This window comes from Oncorhynchus nerka, linkage group LG5, assembly GCF_034236695.1.
Source record: "Oncorhynchus nerka isolate Pitt River linkage group LG5, Oner_Uvic_2.0, whole genome shotgun sequence".
Lineage (NCBI taxonomy): Eukaryota > Metazoa > Chordata > Actinopteri > Salmoniformes > Salmonidae > Oncorhynchus > Oncorhynchus nerka.
The window spans coordinates 28,629,584-28,649,353 of record NC_088400.1 but is presented as its reverse complement, the minus strand read 5'-3'; the positions used below and the strand labels follow the sequence as shown (position 1 = coordinate 28,649,353).

General features: G+C 44.7%; 1 protein-coding gene across 1 annotated transcript; it reads right to left on the bottom strand.

The window, feature by feature from the left end:
• Positions 1-904: 904 nt before the first annotated feature.
• LOC115126613 (rho guanine nucleotide exchange factor 37-like) lies at positions 905-17,942 on the bottom strand. The gene is made up of 15 exons (XM_029656258.2): positions 17,749-17,942; positions 17,178-17,255; positions 16,251-16,322; positions 15,268-15,629; positions 14,186-14,315; positions 13,418-13,565; positions 13,043-13,242; positions 12,760-12,890; positions 11,957-12,061; positions 11,402-11,515; positions 10,890-11,207; positions 10,518-10,646; positions 9,081-9,276; positions 8,514-8,728; positions 905-5,873 (listed from the first exon to the last, which is right to left on the bottom strand). Exons 4-15 carry the CDS (start codon positions 15,616-15,618, stop codon positions 5,667-5,669), a joined length of 2,244 nt encoding a protein of 747 aa, XP_029512118.1. The 5' UTR covers positions 15,619-15,629; positions 16,251-16,322; positions 17,178-17,255; positions 17,749-17,942; the 3' UTR covers positions 905-5,666.
• Positions 17,943-19,770: the final 1,828 nt, after the last annotated feature.

Here is a 19,770-nt window from a genome sequence, read left to right as displayed (position 1 = left end):
CATTCTGTATTATGTTTCATGTTCTGTGTTGGACCCCAGGAAGAGTCACTGCTGCTTTTGCAACAGCTAATGAGGATCCTAATAAAATAGCAAATGACTCCATTCCAGAGAGGTATGGTCTTCATAACTGTGCCCTCTCCTCAAAGACAAATGACCAATTATTCATTTTACGGCCACAGAGTTGGGGAGAGGATCCATAAAAGATGGCAGCTTTAAGGAATTGGTGGATTGGGATGAATTGAGCAGAGGAAGGTCAAAAGATTTAGCCGCCGCGTGAAGCGTCTTCTGTAGCATGAGCCAGCTTCACCTGGCATCGATCACAGGTGCCAAATACAGAGGGGTGTGAACATGCTATATAGCAGGGGCATTCAACTCTTACCCTACGAGGTAAGGAGCATACTGGTTCTATTCTACCTCAATTAAATACACCCACCTGGCGTCCGAGGTCTAAATCAGGCCCTGCTTATAGGGGAACAATGAATCAAATCAGTGGAACTGGCTTCAAAGTCCAGAGTGTAGTTGTAAGGCTTCCAAGCCCAGAGTGTAGTTGTAAGGCTTCCAGGCCCAGTGTGTAGTTGTAAGGCTTCCAGGCCCAGAGTGTAGTTGTAAGGCTTCCAGGCCCAGAGTGTAGTTGTAAGGCTTCCAGGCCCAGTGTGTAGTTGTAAAGCACAGGATGTATCCTGAGAGAGATAGCACATTTGTTTTCAGGACACACACTACTGGCTGAGACGAGGCTTGACTGCTGGCTGTGTCTCGAAGGATCCAATGTGTCTTATCTTCCCTGTATGTTCCCTTCAATGCCTAAGTTTCTCATCACTGATCATTCCAACTTCATGAAGAATGAAACAGTACATGGGAAGAATAATATGAGTAACAGGACATAAGCACATACATCGCCCAGTAGTACTGTATATATGTTTAATGTAAACATGTACAACTGCAAACACAAAGTTATTTCCTACTATAGCAATATAGCACTTAATTTGGCTGTAAGCTATAGTCCATACTGTACACTACAGCAACAAGAGAACATGAGATGATTGACAGTTTAAAGAGCGAGATTAAAATAGTACCAAATCTAATCAAAACAAATATTTCTCTAGCCCACAGCATCAGCTAAACTTTCACTGCAGCGATTACGAATTTGAACTCCAAGAGTTTGAATAAATGAAACGCTATAGAGCTTAGTGTCATGTAAGTGTTATAAAGTGCCTTATCGGGTTGCCAGAGGGGGACATGCCATATAGTTTGTGCCAGGTTGGATGACTGGGATGGGCTTCTTTCTAACATTGAACATAAACATCCCCCTCTTCCTTCCCCCCTCTGCGTGTCTCTGAGTGCCAAACTGTCGCAAGCGCTAAGTCCTGCACCCATGTGATGACTGTTTACATCCCTGACATCCTAGGCCAGTACTGTTTACAAGAGAGTGTAGGGAGAGAGAGCTCTAGAGAGGGGAAGAGCGCTCTAGAGAGAAGAACAGGTAGAGGGGGAGAAGGGGAGAGTGCTCTAGAGAGGGGAAGAGAGCTCTAGAGATGGGAAGAGGAAGAGAGAGCAGGGAGAGGAGGAGAGAGCTCTAGAGAGCAGGGAGAGGAGGAGAGAGCTCTAGGGAGTAGGGAGAGGAGGAGAGAGCTCTAGAGAGCGGGGAGAGGAGGAGAGAGCTCTAGAGAGTAGGGAGAGGAGGAGGGAGCTCTAGGGAGTAGGGAGAGGAGAAGGGAGCTCTAGGGAGGAGGGAGAGGAGGAGAGAGCTCTAGGGAGGAGGGAGAGGAGGAGAGAGCTCTAGGGAGTAGGGAGAGGAGGAGAGAGCTCTAGAGAGCAGGGAGAGGAGGCGAGAGCTCTAGAGAGCAGGGAGAGGAGGAGAGAGCTCTAGCGAGTAGGGAGAGGGCTCTAGAGCTTGCGTATGGACCGCCTGCCTGGCTGTTTCAAAACACAGTCAGGCTCTTCACATAATTGGAGAGGTAGTGCCGTGTCCTCCCTGTTGAAAAACAAGACAGACCTTGAGCGGCTGCCTGTCCACCATGCGGGACAAATGCTGGCCAGTAGCCATGACAGTCCATGCTTGCATATCGAAGGGTTTAAATAAGGAAAGAGTGGCATCTCAGTGCCACAATTCGCAGATAGCGAAAGAGAAAGAGAGGAGGCCATGGAGTCAGAGTTAGCCATCATTTTAGTAAAAGTCAGGAGGGAGGGGGTGTTGCCTGCCCCTTTAGCCACATATCCCCCTGGCCCTCAAATCTCCACTCTTGCCTGGGCCCCTCCTTCAATCTGATTAGGTCCCAGACCATTCTGTCCCACTGTCACCACACACAGTGGTTAATGTGATTTCCCCTAAGGGAAAGGGCACTGCCCTATACAGCACAGGGCAGATCAACATGTAAACAATCCTTGACGACTCTTTGGTTACAAAATATGTTTGGCCAATTGAAAGCATGGAGTTATAAAACATCAAAGCAATGACTTTATAAATGTCACTTAAGTGTCCCTGTTGAAGACAGGCTTCTGACCTATGGGCCGTTGTGTCTCCTCTTTCAGTAGCGTGCAGCAGCTTGATGTACAAGTACACTCTCTGGACAAGTACACTCTCTGGACAAGTACACTCTCTGGACAGGACTCTAGTCTATTGCAGGCCAAATAACCTCCTTCAAATGCAAAAGGCATAACGAATTAAGTTTCAAGTCAATGTGTAGCAAATGTATGGATTCAATTATATCAAGTTTAAGGGAACGTGGTGAACTGCATCTCTTACAGAATGTCAGTGTGTGTGTGTCCATGTTCCATCTCTATTCATGTCTTATTCAGAGGGTCTGGAAACTGAAGGAGAAAGCAATAAACTCCTGATGTTGTGGATTTTTGTGAATTTTTTGCCTAGTCAATCCCCCTGACTAGGAGATCTGCTCCGCTTGACTGCCGTAGCCCTCTCCCGCTCTGTCCCTCGACTGACTCACACACAGTTAGCCAGTGGACGGTGAGGTGATTGCACCATGTCAGTGGCTCTCTCCCCAGGTCCCCGAGGGGAACATCAGGAGAAAGGGGCTTCCTGGCTGCATGGGGGCAGAGGGTCATGTGCCTCCCTAACCTGTCTCACCACTACCTTCTAAACCCCAGACATTTGCTACAAGCCAGGGGAGACTTCCACATTCTAGTCCAGCAGTACAGGGGACGAGCTATTGTTAAAACTAAATTGGTTGTGCCAGAGAGATCAGCTGACAGGGCCTTAAAGAAGCAACGGCATCAGGAGCGTTGCCAAATGGTTACCAAATATAGCCCTGGTTTAAAGCTCCCAGGACAGGCCTACTGCTGCCATTTCTGTGGCCAGCCTAGTGCGGCTTGGATGGATCAGCCCCCATCACATTCAATGTGATTCAACTCTTCCTCCCAAATTGGGAGGGGAACTCTTCCAGGAAAAATGCCCCCCGGCACACAGATGCTCTCTCCCTTGACTACCGTAATATAGCCCCCTGTGATTGGACAATAAATTCTGCCCAGCACAAATATGAGGCTGCAGCCAGATAGGCAGCCGCTGATCTACATTCTGACAGAAACAACATGGACGCCTTGATTCAGCCCTGCCTGATTAAAGCACTGGATTTCCCTCACAATCAGGAGCCCAATTATCTAAGACAGAGAGTAAAACCAATCTAATTGCTTTCTGTATACTCCCTTGTAGCATTACGCCAGGAGCAGCCCAGAAACACTGTAGAGGTAGTATTGCAGTAGCTGTTTTGCGATGTACCACCCAGAAGAGGTAGCTGGAGTAAAACTGCTGTTCCAACAGTGACCAGCGGGGGGAGACCAAGGGTCCAACAGAAGATCCTATACAGACAGTGGGCTATTTATAGAACCATTGAATGAGAGAACGTTTATTTTTAGAGCTGCATAGGGTTGTCATGCTAGGGTTAGCGGTAGCTGCAGGGAGTCATCTGCCTCCTTAGCTGAGGCAGTGACGACCACAAACACAGAATACGCCACACGTTTAAATGTCATGTGGAGGACAACACGCGTCACTCAGTAGCATCGTTTGGTTAGTACAACATTAAAAGCCCTGACATCCATTTTTACACGTCATTACTCTCCATTTTGTTGCTAACATAGTGAAAGCTCTGTTATCATAACTCACATATAGGCCACCACTATCTACAGGTATGTGGCCTTTCCTTAAATTATATCTCAAATTCAGAAACTGCACCATCTTAGAGCCTAATACAAATTCTGTTCTGAGTCAACATGGTAAAATAGAGGTGACTATCTGAAGAGCTGCATACCCAGCTTGAGCGCTGTATTACCCAGGGCACAGTGACTACTCTGCACCAATCTGCATAACAATGACTCTGCTGCACTGACAGAGCCGTGCTCCCTTTCAAACAGCGATTTCTTCCTTCATACCATCAGAGATTATTATAAAAAGCCTGACGCACGGTCCTGCTGTGTTAAATCAATGAAATAAAAACTATTTAAAAAACATGACATCTATACCTTGACAGTGGGCCTACAGAGAGAACATTCTCTTTAGATCATATTATGTAGCAGATATTGACAGCAAAAGGAATGCCATGACCACACCGGTAAGATATGAACATGTTTAGGTTGTGTGACATCCACCAGAAGATTAACGTCACTGTCGACTGAGCTAATATTGAAGAGGCTAAAGGTAAAGCCAACAGACATCTGTTGGGTGAGCGCTGGTGTGGTGCGCCCCCTTGTGGCCAGCTGAGAGAAGACAGTTATGTATGTCAGCCCAGATTCAGCACCAGGTAATGTCTGGTCTTCTCACGATGCCCTGATATTTGGACCAATGAGAAGGCTCCACTAGCTGCAGTACAACAACGGTCTTATTAAAGCCATATCAACCTAATGATGTCATTGCTTTAGTAACACACCTTTGCTGCTATTTCATGTCTGGAATCAAACTAGATCCGCTTCATCCATTTGAACAAGTTATCTTAACCACTTTCCTTATTTCATCATGCAATCTAGCATTAAGGTTTGCCGACCTCATTCTTCCTAGAAATCAGAAAACTATTTTGCCTGAGCATAAACTGCATTACTGTCAAAGTCAGTGGCCAAGTCACCTGACAGTGCTAGTGGTACATCAAAATGTAGTTTGTACATATTTCCATCAGTTTAACTGCCAGCGCCCAGACTATGTAGTGTGTGTGTGTGCGTGTGTGTGAGTGAGTGAGTGAGTGAGTGAGTGAGTGAGTGAGTGAGTGAGTGAGTGAGTGAGTGAGTGAGTGAGTGAGTGAGTGAGTGAGTGAGTGAGTGAGTGAATGAGAACTCCAGACAGACAGATAAGCTTGATGGACTGCCTGCTCTTCTCTATCATCATGCTGTGCTGAGGCATTCCTACCTGCCTGTCAGTCAGTCAGTCTCTCCAGGAAAAAAACAAGGATTGCACCCCTGGTTCCTGGTGATGGAAGCGGCCTCCCACTTACATGCTAATAAGAGCTGCAGTTGAGGGCTTGGAGCACTCTACCTGCAAATGCCGGCCTCGCCACTTCACACATAAATCTGTGATTCAATCAACAGCACACAAATTCTCCTTCTCTCTCTCTCTCTCTCTCTCTCCTGTGGATGTAGGCTTCCCCTGCTAAGATGAGCTGTGTGGCAGTGAAGGGTTGAGTGGCAGTGTCTAGCTCAGACCGGCTGGTGGCTGGTTACCCTGGGCAACCCTAGCGGTAAGGGGCGGTGGGCGTTGTGGATGTGGGCATCACTGTCAGGTAGTTGGAGGGCACGTATCCCCTCTGCCCCCGCACCTCCACCAGGCTCCAGTCACAGCTACCCTTCTTGTCATGGGGTTCCAGGACTCTGATTGTTTCCCCCGCCCTCAGAGAGACCTCGTGACTGCTCCTTGCCATGAAGTCATAGCCTGCGAGCACCTGCAAAGACACCGCAGAGGTCAGAATAGACAGAGCAAACAAGGCTTTAGTAATGAGCATGATGTCCTAGAGATTGATTGTATTTAGCCTGGTGGCCATCAGAAAACACAGCTCACCTCTGGACAACATAACTAGAGAAACATCAGCAGGGCATGTAAGTGCAGGTTAATGGCTCCACCAGGTGGCCTGTGATGGTATTGGACTACTAATTACCATCTGTCTCCTCCAGGGTTGGGCTCGCTTCAGAATTAGTCACATGACACAGGGTGTGGAATTTTTATTTAAACAGAGAGGAAGAGGCTTCACGAAAATAAGCACCTGATGAATTTTTGTATGGAGGTGTTGAATGTTATTTCTATTTTGCTACATGTAAGGCTTCAAAAATATGTTTCATAATGGTTATTAGGTTGTTACGAATGCACTGATATAAGTGGACGCACATGGCATTTTGGAAACAACAACCAAAAATAGACTACATCGGAGTTGTGCCTGTTGTCACGGAGACAGAGGACTCATCACGGCTATAACCTGTATTAGCATGGACATTGCCCTTGAAAGAAGTAAACTGGGTGAAGAAGTACACTGGGTGGGGATTCATAATTGTTGGGAGCAAATCAGCCAATGAAGAAGAATAAAATGAACTACTTTAAAATTGTCCATGCTGTCACATACGCCGAAATGACACTGATATAAAGGTGAGTCATCCATCTCTATGGCCTGTTGTTCACGCGCCCATCTCACCTTTATTGGCTAGAATGGTCTTGCCTGATCTTGCTTCTTCCCGCCTACCTTTCATCTTTGAAGACGTGTATTTCCTTTATTAGAGTGGTCACTTGACTATTTTGTCAATATAATAGACAATCTTTGATTTGAGTTTCAGTGACAGGAAATATAATTTATTTGCAATTCAAAGAAATTCTGTTCAGTCATAGAACATGAGTTTCACTGAATCCAACATGTCACATTACCAGATATCAAAGAATATATAACTTTTTTATCTGAAAAAATAAAGTAAAAGCTTTTTCCACTTGGAACCTGTAGGTTTGCTCAACCTTATTCATGGATTCCTCACACGTGAAGGTGGTGGAATTACGGCGTTTAGTCAAGGTCAGAATACAGCGCATCTCTAGACACTCCTCTGCCACACCTTCATTTCTTACATCTCCACCCCAACTGAATAGCGGTGAATAGCATGCTATTGTCACGCTTAGGATCAAGGTTAGAATATGAGTAGAAAAGGGCATTTAAAAAAGGTAATTACGTTCCATTTACGCATGCTTAACTCAGGTCAGAATTATCCCCTTCCTCTTTTAACCTTAGTGCTTAGAATAGCTCATTATATTTCTCAACAAACAATGCAGTTATATTAGACCCTACCTTATACACTGACTATACCAAACATTAAGAACAACTTACTAATATTGAATTGCACCCCCTTTTGCCTTCACAACAGCCTCAATTCGTTGGGACATGGACTCCACAAGGTGTCGAAAGCATTCCACAGGGATGCTGGCCCATGTGGACCCCAATGCTTCCCACAGTTGTGTCAAGTTGGCTGGATGTCCTTTGGTTGTTGGACCATTCTTGATACACATGGGAAACTGTTGAGCGTGAAAAACCCCAGCAGCGTTGCAGTTCTTGACACACAAACCGGTGCACCTGGCATCTACTACCATACCCTGTTCAAAAGGTACTTAAATCATTTGTCTTCCCCATTCACCCTCTGAATGGCACACATACCCAATCCATGTCTCAATTGTCTCAAGGCTTAAAAATCCTTCGTCTCCTCCCCTTCAGCTAGGCCGTCATTGTAAATAAGATTTTTTCTTAACTGACTTGGCTTGTTAAATAAAGGTTAAATAAAATAATAAACATAAAATCTACACTGATTGAAGTGGATTTATCAAGTGACATCAGTAAGGGATCATAGCTTCAACGTGATTCCCCTGGTCAGTCTGTCACGGAAGAGCACGTTTCCTAATGTTTTGTACACTCCGTGTATATTTGTGTAGACTACACCTGTTTATAGAATTTTACTGAATTAAATTCTATTCCTTTAATTCAAATTGTAATTCTATATTATGTTTACTACTTAAATTCAAATTCAGTAAAAATGTAAGCATTCAATTGGAATTCTGAATTGAGCCCAACCACGGTCTCCTCTGCTCTGACAGACACACACTTAGCTATGGCAAGGATGTTGGACAGGAAGAACAGACTAAAGCCTTAGCAGGATCGCATGTCACCTGCCTATGATTAGTGATCATACTGTCAGTGGTGCATGAAGAGGGCTATAAGAGTATGATAGATGCCTCCCAAAGGTCACGAGGAGAATCACTCACTTTAACAACCAGGAGAGCTGCATTTCAACAGCTCAGCCACACAGACAGATACAATTCTTCTACGTGTGTGTGTGTGTGTGTGTGTGTGTGTGTGTGTGTGTGTGTGTGTGTGTGTGTGTGTGTGTGTGTCCTGGCTCTGTCATTAGATGGCCGGGAGATTGAGTGAAAGACACTCCAACAATGTATGATGATGTTTGAAGAACTAAAACAAATAGATGAATAAAGCACTCAGGAGAAGGTTTGGGGAACTCTGCATTTCAACCTGGCTGCCAAGGGCAAGCAGCTCAGAGTCACTGACCTGGAGGCAGGGAACTGTCATCGACATAGACCTCAGGAGCCGGGGCTGGGGTGTATCAGGGGTGTAGGAGGGTCGCCTGGCGCCAGGCGTGCAGGAGTGTCGTCTGACCCCCCCAGCGTGAACCATGGTAGTGATCAGATGAGGGGATGGGGGAGGATCCATAGTTACCTGGTGGTAACGTACCAGCTTGGAGGAGGGGACGTATCCTCTTGGACCTGGACACAGGGAGATCGGTGTAGATGAGTGGAAGACGTGAATTCATAAGTCATTATAATCTGATGAGATGTACGGTATATAAACCACGTTGTCCTATAATTAATCAAATCTATTTGGCTTGATAGATCTCACTGGCATAGTTGGTTCCCATGCAGCAGTAACAGTAAACAACCATTAGGTGTCTCCACCTTAACTGGTGGTGAATGAAGCTGCATTATAAGCGTTATGGTTTGGTATTCACTGCTACATTGACAGAATGAAGGAACGACTTTCCTTTTAGAAAGTAAAGCTGTTTGTTATTTTAAAGATCAGCCCCTCTAGTGAAAAGGCTAAATGTCTTGGTGGTCTTACCCCCAGCGTCGACCAGCCAGCGTCGTTTGTCCCCCCGTGTGTCCATCTCACTGATGATGGCCACCAGCTCTCCTCTGTTCAGGCTCAGGTCCAGGTCTCTGGTCCCCACCACATGACTCATCAGCTGGTAGATCTTCCCTGATCCGTGCTTGTCTGTGAGGACCTTCAGACGCCTCTGAGAGCCAGGGCTGAGAGGCTGGGAGGACAGCGTTGTGGTCATTGCACACCAAATGGAAGAGAAGACAAATAGGAAGGGAGGACCTGAATTCATTCAATAAGAAATGTCAATTCTTTATTTCTATTGCAAAAATGTGTTAAACGTTTTTCTGAGGTGTACCCTAATGAACACGACTCTGGTAGAGATATTGGAACTGGTAAGGACCCATCAGGAACATAGTAAAGCAATGGCTTTGACAGCTAGTCATTCACCATGTTCACTGGTGTTCACCTGCTCAGCTACCAGCCAGGGTGACTTCTAGAGTTGAAATGGCTTCACTATGTCATCTAAGAGTAGCTAATGAAGCGATCCTGTTTCTTTCTAGTACTGTAGAACTGGTAGCTACCTGGAAGTAGGAGTCATCTCTAGCCACAGATGAGCAGCCCATCCTCCCTAGTGCTGTCATGTATTCCTCTAGACCTGACAGTCTCATTACTATCTCTGGCTGTGTCCCAAATCGCACCCTATTCCCTATATAGTGCACTACTTTTGAGCAGGGCTGGTGAACTATATAGGGAATAGGTTGCTGTGGTTCTGTGAGGCCTACAGCCAGGAGAGCTGCTCCTTAACACCACAGACAGACATAGTGCAGTTTATAACATGGGCTGTGAGATGTCTAGATTAGTCTGGAAGATGAATCTACACCATTTCTCTCTCCCCTCCTCCTCCCTCCCCACTCGGCAGTTTCACATTCTCACCAGTTAAAGTAATGAGCAATGGTGTGGTGATGATAGGAGCCATGAGCTAGCCAGAGTAAAGTTATTGCTGTATTATGACCAAGCTAAATTTCTGTTTCTGTTTCTGACTGGGGGGAAAATGTCATGTAATTTCCAGTATATTTTTGCTAGGGGTTTATCACAGGAAATACAGGTTAATGTTGTGAGTTGTGACATGATGTGTTCCACTGTGTTGGTTTTGACAAATGGGCTTGTGTTTAGTGTTGTCCCTTCAGGTGACTCACCTTCCTCAGAACCATCAACAGTTAACCCCAAGGCTAGTAGAAATAGCAATCATGATCCATTTCAGGTTATTCCAAACACATAATGCGGCATCAGAACATTGACAGTGAATACAGTAGGTGTAGAATGAATCATCCTGCTGCTATTTGACAAGTACTGTGGGGCTGTGGATGTGTACACACACTGTCCCTGGCAATGTTACCCAACAACAAGTCCCATCGCCACCAAACAGATTATAGTGGAGCTTCTGTTGAGACTGACCTGGACAATAGGAGCATTGAGTTGGTCCTTCACATTCCAACACAGGCTCTCCAGCCTCCTTGCACCCTCCAGCATCGAACACTCCGCCCACTCCCAGAATGCATTCGGCTCCAGGGAACCGTGAGGGAGCTGCAAAGAGACATGTTAAACCCAATGAGATGAGACAAATAGTCAAGTTTAACTTCAGCATCATCTCTGCTTTTGGTATAGCTCCCACTGAAATCTGATTCTAAAAGTAGTAACAAATACATGAGCAAATTGCTACTTCACTAATGTAGCCTTTAGGATCATAGAGAAAATAGGCATCTGTCTGTACCCCCACAAGAAACATGCTAGTCATCCCCTCTACTCCAGTACTGTATTATTGTGTACCTGTTGGGTGATGCCCTGGAAGAGCTGCTCCATGTCTTTAGCCAGGTCCTTGTGCAGGCAGCTGAAAGCCCCCAGCATGCCCCAGAGCAGGGTGAGGGCCAGGCCGTTGAACTGGGGCAGCTCGTTGAGGAGCAGGGTGTTGATGGTCTTATAGGTGTTAGCCACCGCCTGCTCATCGTAGCTCAGACTGGGCTTCTCTTCGATCAGCTCGTAGTCCAGCAGCTTGTCCAGACGCTTACTGATCAGGTTACGAGGCCCCACCAGGAGCTCTCTCAGGGCACAGATGGGCTTGTGGACCAAAGTCCTCATCCTCTTCTCCTGGAGAGAGAGAGGGGGATGGGATAGAGGGATGAGCGGGGGAGGGGAGTTACAAGTGTGAGGTCCAGACAGCGTAGTCTGAAGCCTGAAGGACAGGCCTGACAAGAGGGAAAGTGAAACTCGTCCATAGGCAGAAGTATTTTTCTGATGCCTATTTTTGTAACATAACAAAATGGTACTGCAGTTTAACTTACAAATGTAGGAAGTATCCATTGCCTCAGTGCTGTTATGATTTCTTTGTAGCATATAGCAGGCTTCTCACCATCCATGTCAAGATCAAACTCCTCTGGTCGACAGCTCAGAAACCTCTGGAATATAACAATGGAAGGAAAGTTACAACATGAACTAGAATTAGACATGGGGGGAAACGTAAACACATCTGTGTGGCAGTAATGCATGGTTTATGAGCGGCAGTGGTGGCTGTGGTTGTTGGCAGTAGGGAGGGACTGCATTCACATATTAGGTGGGGCAGTGAGTAGCAGGCTGAATACTTTAAACTGATTTTCTTACAGTTACGTTGTCTCTAAATTGTCAACTGCTCACCACTGAAGAATAAAAAAAGTATTTCAGATCAGAGCTGTAGCCATTCTTTAGTGGAAGAGGATGCCAAGACGGAAGTGAATGCTAAGGGATTGTGCACTAATTATATGTTGAGTGGAAAGCCACACATAAACAAAGTGATTCCAGTGTTGTCATGGTGATCTTACTCTGGTCTCCATGACAAAGGGCTAGGGTCAACAAAAGCTCACCTGTAGATGGTCTAGATATGTCTCCACATTTTCATGTAGCACGGTGATACCATTTTCAAGGATGTAGAAAAAACCCTCCAAGGCATCAAACTCCTCATCTACCAGCTGGAATTGAACAGAGGGAAGTTATTAAAGGGACACTTTGGGATTTTAGCAATGAGGTTTTTTATTTACTTCCCCAGAGTCAGATGACCTCACGGATACCATTTTTACATCTCTGTGTCCAGTATGAAGGAAGTTTGAGGTAGTTTCGTGAACCAATGTTAACTAGCGTTAGTCTATTGGTATCTGCTAGCATGCTAGTTAGCATTGGCTCTAGAAACTACCTCTAACTTCCTTCATACTGGACACTGAGATGTAAATAGTGTCTACATGTGCATTTGACTCTGAGGAAGTAGATCAAGGGCCTCATTGCCAAACTCCCAAAGTACCCTTTTAACAGTAAACTCTATAAATCGTAACAGATATTAAAAGAGGAACATTCTAGTAGTTCTACCATCCATAGCTAAAAAGAGAACCAGAGCTTCAGTTTGTGACTTGATGAATAATATGTATAAAAATGTCCGCAAAGGAATACTCATAACCATGTGAGAATCCTCCAGCATAGCATGAGTCATTGTGGTCAACGACTCTCTACATACTTTATGTAACAAATGCTCCTCAATGGCATCAAGGTTTGAATACAGCAGGTAAACACTAGTCATCATTTGTTCTCTTACCACGGTTTCTCTTACTTGTTGAAAGTGTAGCTTCATTTTATGGCTGAGTGATCTTAACAAGGACCGACACAGACAGTACCTTACCTTTGGTGCAATCCCCGTCTCATGCTTGATGAACTGACTCAGTCTGGCCGTCTTCTTAGCGATGCTGTGGCTGTTCAGACGATTCATCTTATCCCTTATAGTCAGGGTTTCCGTCTTCTTGTATTTGTCGGCTGTGATGACAAGACAACAAATTCTAATATGGGTGTTCAGGAATAAGTGAAGGCAAGGGCCACAATCTATCAATTCCTCATCCCTGCCTGAATAGTAGAACCAACCACAGGGAATGATTACTAGATGGTGATTAGCTAGCTCATGTTCTCACCTACTTCTCTGAAGCGTTTGTACTCATTGATCCTGCAGTTCAGGGCTATGGCGGTGCGGGCAGTCTGCTCCAGAAGAGAGTAGGCCGGGTGCCCAGGCTCTGTGTGTTTCATGATGGTCTGGAGGAGAAGAGGGTAGCGGGCGATCCTCTGGACTGGCATCACCAGGAAGAAGCTCAGAGAGGTGGCATTCACCTCTGGCCTGTACACAACAGTCTCACTTGGTCATACTTCCTGGACTTATAGTGAGAAAACATGGAGGTTCATAACACAGAGATGGGGTGTGATATCAAGGCCAGTTTCAGTCGTGGATTTTAATGGGACTTTAGAGACAAAGAATGTCAGGAACAGGAATGCAGAGGGAGATATGAACATACTCTGAGGACTTGATGACTTTCACCATCTCAGTCCACAGGGCATCTTTCTGCTTGTAGCTGTTCTCTAACGCTGTGACGGTGTTGTAGTTGGCCAGGTACTCCTTGTATGCCGACTCCATGTCTGTTGATAGACTGAGGAAGGCATCACCTGAAGGGGATATGAATCAAGTATTCATGAAGTGATATAAATGTACTTGTATGCCTCCCATGTTGTCCTTTATCCATCCCATGGAACGTTGCTAAGGTGATACAAATTAATTTAATTTTGTTGCTGTTGTGTAGTCGTTCTTGCAGGTTTGATCTCTGCAGAAAATATCAATGTTTGAACACCTAGCAGTCCAGGTGCTGAACAAGGTCAACAAATAATGGAAAAATGGAACTTGGCACTGTTGTTTGCTCCACATTGAAATATAACCGAGGCTAACAAGGTCCCCACAGAGAGAGACTTCTTGTTTTTCGCTATCTAGCTGACCCATCCAAGCAGCTTGACTGCAAGGGGGACTGTATGTGTAAGTGTTGCTAATAACCATGGTGGAAAATGTGCTAATAGGACTTTAATACACACAGCCATGTAGAACACATCATGACAAGCAGCTGGTATCAACAGAGGGGGTGGACATGAGCCTGTTCATGATGGCCTCATAGGATTAGTAGGTGTGGTAGTGCAGGTGCAAATATATTAGTAACTACCCAGGAGTGAAAATCACTAGGTGTATTCCAGCCAAGGAAACTGTACTGATACAGCACTGAACTATTCTTACTACTTACATAGAGTCTCCAGGAAGAGAGGATCATGGGGTGTCAACTGCTTCTGGTCCAGGAGGCTAAGGAGGCGCCCTGACACGTCGATCACCTCCTCTATGTACAGGAACATGCTGTCCAGGTTAGGCAGCTGTGGCTGTGGTAGGGGAGAAGGTACAGACTGACTTTACTGCTCACCCACCACTACATTATCCCCTCCTCCTCTCCATCTCTCCATCCTCTCTCCCATATACAATTACATGATCCCCTCCTCTCCATCCTCTCTCCCATATACAATGACATTATCCCCTCCTCCTCTCTATCCTCCTCCCTCCATCCTCTATCCCATATATAATGACATTATCCCCTCCTCCTCTCCATCCTCCTCCCTCCATCCTCTATCCCATATATAATGACATTATCCCCTCCTCCTCTCCATCCTCTCTCCCATATACAATGACATTATCCCCTCCTCCTCTCCATCCTCCTCCCTCCATCCTCTATCCCATATATGACATTATCCTCTCCATCTCTCCATCCTCCTCCCTTCATCCTCTCTCCCATATACAATGACATTATCCCCTCTCCATCCTCCTCCCTTCATCCTTTATCCCATATATAATGACATTATCCCCTCCTCCTCTCCATCCTCCTCCCTCTATCCTCTATCCCATATACAATGACATTATCCCCTCCTCCTCTCCATCTCTTTATCCTCCTCCCTCCATCCTCTCTCCCATGTACAATGACATTATCCCCTCCATCTCTTTATCCTCCTCCCTCCATCCTCTCTCCCACATATAATGACATTATCCCCTTCATCATTACAACTGGCTGATGCATAGACAGGCCTGTCTTCCACCCCATAAAATGGGATACCAACTTGTTTTTAACAGACTCCTGTTTTAAGCGTGGCCTTGTAATCAAAGACATTGGATTATATGGTCATTGAAAAACTTTCCGAGACGTGAAAGGAAATAAAGCATGGTGCTTCAAGAGAACCATATCTTAGAGAGCGGTAATTTGACTGTAGTCCCAGTAGGGCCCAGAGCTTTCACTGGTCAGGTTACATGTTCAGGAAACCCTCTTAGCCCTATGCAGCACAGTACCTGGAGTTTCTGCAGGTTGCTCCTGATGGTGCAGGTGCAGACCTGGAGGAGTCTCAGGTAGTTCCTCTCTGTGTAGACCAGCTCCTCTGTGGCCAGGAGCTGCCTCTGAGCCTCTCTCTCAGCTCTCTCCTCAGCCCTCTCTGATGCATCCTCTGCTGGCTCATCCACAAGCACTGACACTTCTGATAACAGAGACAGATATATAGGGTCCTCCTCTGTGTCCGCTGTTCTCTCTTTCTCCTCCATTCTCAACTCTTGGGCCTCAGCTCTTGGACTTGGAGAAGGAGTATGGTTTCTGGGAGCTGGGGTTGGGGTTGGCGGAGCTGATTCTGCACTCAAGGGGCTCTCCATGCTGGGGCTGTCTGTCGGAGAAAAGGACGTTAGCTCCATGTGAGCCTGAGGTCTGTATCCCACCCAGCAGTAGCAGCCCGTGGCAGTGTTATTATAGCGGGGCTGAATGGCTTATAGCAGACATAAGGAGACTACTTTGCATTGTTGCCTGTCCTCTGAGCTGGAATACGATGTGTTCAAACGAGATGGTCCTGCTCTTAAAAAGCTGTTGCCGCTGAAGCAATTTCATTTCATTTTGTTAGCAGATTTCAATCAATGTAATACTGCTTAGCTGTTTAAAAGGCAGCCCCTGTGTTTGACTGATTGTGTCAAAGGAATAGTGAGTAAAAACATGTGGAGGGACAGTCACCGGCAGTGACTTCAACATTAATTGTACTTTTAAGTGTAGTTTGCCTGTGATTTACGACCGAACAAAAGTTACCTAAAACAAAGTTGTATCTGTATCTGATGAGTCATAATTAACATGTACATTAAAACAAAGACAGAATCATAACAACCCTGGTCTCTGGATTTCTAGTTTAAACATCCAATTAAATAGAATAGTCGCACTGAGCAACAACCTCACCTCAGGCTGAAAATAGAAGTTTCTCAGTGAATGACAGCAGAATAAAGCCATTAAAGTGCATCAATACCTTGAGTAGAGGACTGGGATCAGACGCAGCTCAGCTTGTGGGACAGTGGCGTGTGCTGCTGCATTCGATTGCCTGGCCAACACACAGAAAGACTGGTGTAACTTTTTCCACTCACTCACTAAGAGCTGGGCTTCATGTGGCATGGGTGTGTGAGTGGAGGCTTGTGGGGGGGATGGGAGGCTCAGTTGGGCTGTTTGTTAGGGGGAAAGGGTGGAGGCAGGGAGGAGGTGAAAGGCTATAGCAGTGTGGAGGCCAGAGAAGACACAGCACACAGCCTCTCTCTGTGCTGAATCAGCTGATTGAATGCAGCAGCCTGTAGAAAGGAAGTGAAGCCTGCTTAGGCAAAAGCTCATTGACTGGCCCCCATTTAAGAAGACAGGCTGGCCCGCCAAGTGGAGACACAGCGCTACGCCGACTGATGTTTTCTCACAGGAAGTAAACGCTCCAAGTGAATTCAATGGCAATTGCCGCCCAAGTAATTGTACTGATTTTCCGTCTGTAAGAATTTAGACGTGTGTCCTTTGTGTGGATGTCTCAGCACAAGACAATACAATCATTTGGAGTTTACAGTAAGTATTTATCATGAGGGTAATGACATTTTCTCAGATATTTACAGAGGAACAATTCAACTCACTAACAACTATTTCAGAGGCAACAAGGAACACACAAGTATTGAGGAAACTACGTGTTTAACTGGTTGATTCCGTAGGAATGTGAAACATTCAGGCATGTCTGAGTTGATAACATTGGAATTGGGCCAAGGAATGCAGCAGAGCTGGTTTAATTACCTGCGGAGTCATCATTATGCTGACTTGTAGTTTTAAATAAACTAATGACCAAAACTCATTTTTCATTTGAGTATTTCATTTCACAAAATTGTCTACTGTTCACAAAAGATTTGTACAACATGTAACATTAATAACTTACTCTTCCCATACACAGGGGTGGACACTTGGGTTCCAGGGATAGCAGGAAACTGCATGGCCGATGGGTGGGTCCTAATGACTGGGGGATAAAAATATATTTCAGATGAGTAAACATCCTCCACTCTTCACATCATAATTATCTTCCTTTCTTACTGCAGGTCATGGCCCAGTTCAATGTACAGTAGCAGATTGTTGTAGTACATTAGGCCTACTACCTCTACAGATTGTACTAGGCGTAGTACAGTACTGGACTGTAGAAGGATTACAGCAGTAGACTGGCTCTAATAAATTCACATTTCCTTTTACAAAAGTGTATATACAGTAGATCAGTGATAGATCGGAAACATGGTATGATGTTATATTACAACACAGTGCAATAAGATCTAGCATGGTCAGATACTTAGTTAGTCACATGAAATATAGATAACAAAAAGAGAAACAGACCTTTGGCTTTAAAGCAACAGCAGCTTCTCCTCGCATAAGATGTGGTGCTCCAACTACAAGGTCAGTGCACACACAGAGAACTCTTATCCAAGGGGATAACATTATAATATTTAATAGAGAGAACATACCTGTAGAAATTGTAGCTGTTAGTCTACGGAGGCAGCACTGTCACTAAACACACGCGCACCTTTAAGTCTTGTGTGTCTTCCAACCCTCAATCACATGTCCCTTTTCTAAGAACAGGTTCGCCAGGCAAGGCTGACGTCACGTCAGTGCAATGCATTGTAGCCTATTGTTATTTGTGTGTGTGTGTCTCAGCACAAGACAATAACATCATATGGAGTTTACAGTAAATGTTTATCATGAGGGAAATAGAATTTGTCAGATATTTACAGAGGAACAATTCAACTAACTGACAACTATTTCAGGGGCAACAAGGAACACACAAGTATTGCGGAAACTACATATTATCTGCTTGATTCCGTAGGAATGTGAAACATTCAGGCATGTCGTCTGAGTTGATAACATTGGCATTGGGCCAAGGAATGCTGCAGAGCTGGATTAATGACATATATATCTGTGACAAACTATTTTTAATTTGAGAATTTAATTACAGTAAGTAGTCTACTGTTGACAAAAAATTGTGCAACAGTCTCTCGGTCCCAGTCTCTCGGCCCACAGGGGTGGACACTTGGATTCCAGGGATAGCAGGAAACTGCATGGCCGTAGTGTGGGTCCTAATGACTGGGGGATAAAAATATCTTTCAGACGAGTAAACATCCTCCGCTCTTCACATCATAATTATCTTCTTGTTGAACGTCTTTGAACCCTCAATCATGTCTCTTTTCTAAGAACAGGTTCGCCAGTCCAAGCTCACATCACCTCAGTGTTGATTTTTTTTCTTGAGATGTCGGGTCACTAACTTTTCCTTTCTATTGATTACGCCTAATGTTGAATTTGACCTAACCTATATGTGCCCCAATTTCAGTAGGTTGATGGCAGTAGCCTGTACTATGGGGACATCTAGTGGTACTTTTTTCCCTGCCAAATAAAATGTAACTGGCCTAAAAAACAAGATTACAAAATGATCTGAACCCTAAGGGTGGAGCCCCTTTACTAACCTACGACCTGTATACTAGGAAGCGGCATCGCTTGGTAAAACATCGGGAGCCATTGGGTGTGTTCGATATCACAGCCAAAGGTGCAGGTGACTTCCGACTGATATACAAAAAAACATGCATCATAACAACTACTCATTAGTTGTAGATCAGTCGGTTACAATTGACCCTTTACGGTTTTGATCATCACGAACACAGCCATACACTATGGAGCCAGATAGCTGCCAAAAGGTTGAACGTACGTATTCTATAATGACTCTATGGCTTCATGCCTCCAGAAGGGCATCTTCTGAGACAGAGGGGTGCTTTTCCAAAGGCGCAAGGTGCTATGGTGCTGAATGGCGATCACAGCAGTGTAACTATGGAGTGAATAGCCTAATCGGAGACTACCTAAGACCAAAAGAGTTATTGTAAAGTATGGGATAAAGCATATGCCAGACTTAACATACGTTTAAATACTCCCTTGTTTATTTCAATGTTCATGACCCTATTCATATAAATCATGTCAAATTATTTTAAATTCATATTAACCCTTCCGACAGAATATACTTTTGGAAAGATTCTATACAAAAATGTTTTGAGTGGCGAAATCTCCAGCTGTCATCAGTACTTAAGTAAAAATACTTTAAAGCACTACTTAAGTAGTTTTTTTTAGGTATCTGTACTTTACTTTAATATTTATATTTTTGACTACTTTTACTTCACTAGATTCCTAAAGAAAATAATGTACTTTTTACTCCATCAATTTTCCGTCACACCCAAGAAGTTTCAATGTTTAGCAGGACAGGAAAGTGGTCAAATTCACTCACTTATTAAGAGAACATCCCTGGTCATCCCTACAGCCTCTGATCTGGAGGAGTCATTAAACACATGTGTTGGTTGTGTATGATGTCTGTGTGTTGTAGTGTGCCCCTGGCTCTCCGTAAATAAAATTACAAAAATAAAATGGTGCCGTCTTATTTTCATACTATAAGCAATTTGAAATTATTTCTACGTTTGATACTTAAGTTTATTTAAAAACAAATACTTTTA

What these genes read in the sequence shown, in the direction of transcription:
- LOC115126613 (XM_029656258.2), bottom strand. Translation starts at nt 15,618, where the DNA reads ATGGAGAGCCCCTTGAGTGCAGAATCAGCTCCGCCAACCCCAACCCCA. An exon ending in GCAACCTGCAGAAACTCCAG is followed by an intron (nt 14,316 to 15,267) that starts GTACTGTGCTGC and finishes CCCCTACCACAG; the next exon opens with CCACAGCTGCCTAACCTGGA. An exon ending in TCCAGGGCATCACCCAACAG is followed by an intron (nt 10,647 to 10,889) that starts GTACACAATAAT and finishes GTCTCTTTGCAG; the next exon opens with CTCCCTCACGGTTCCCTGGA.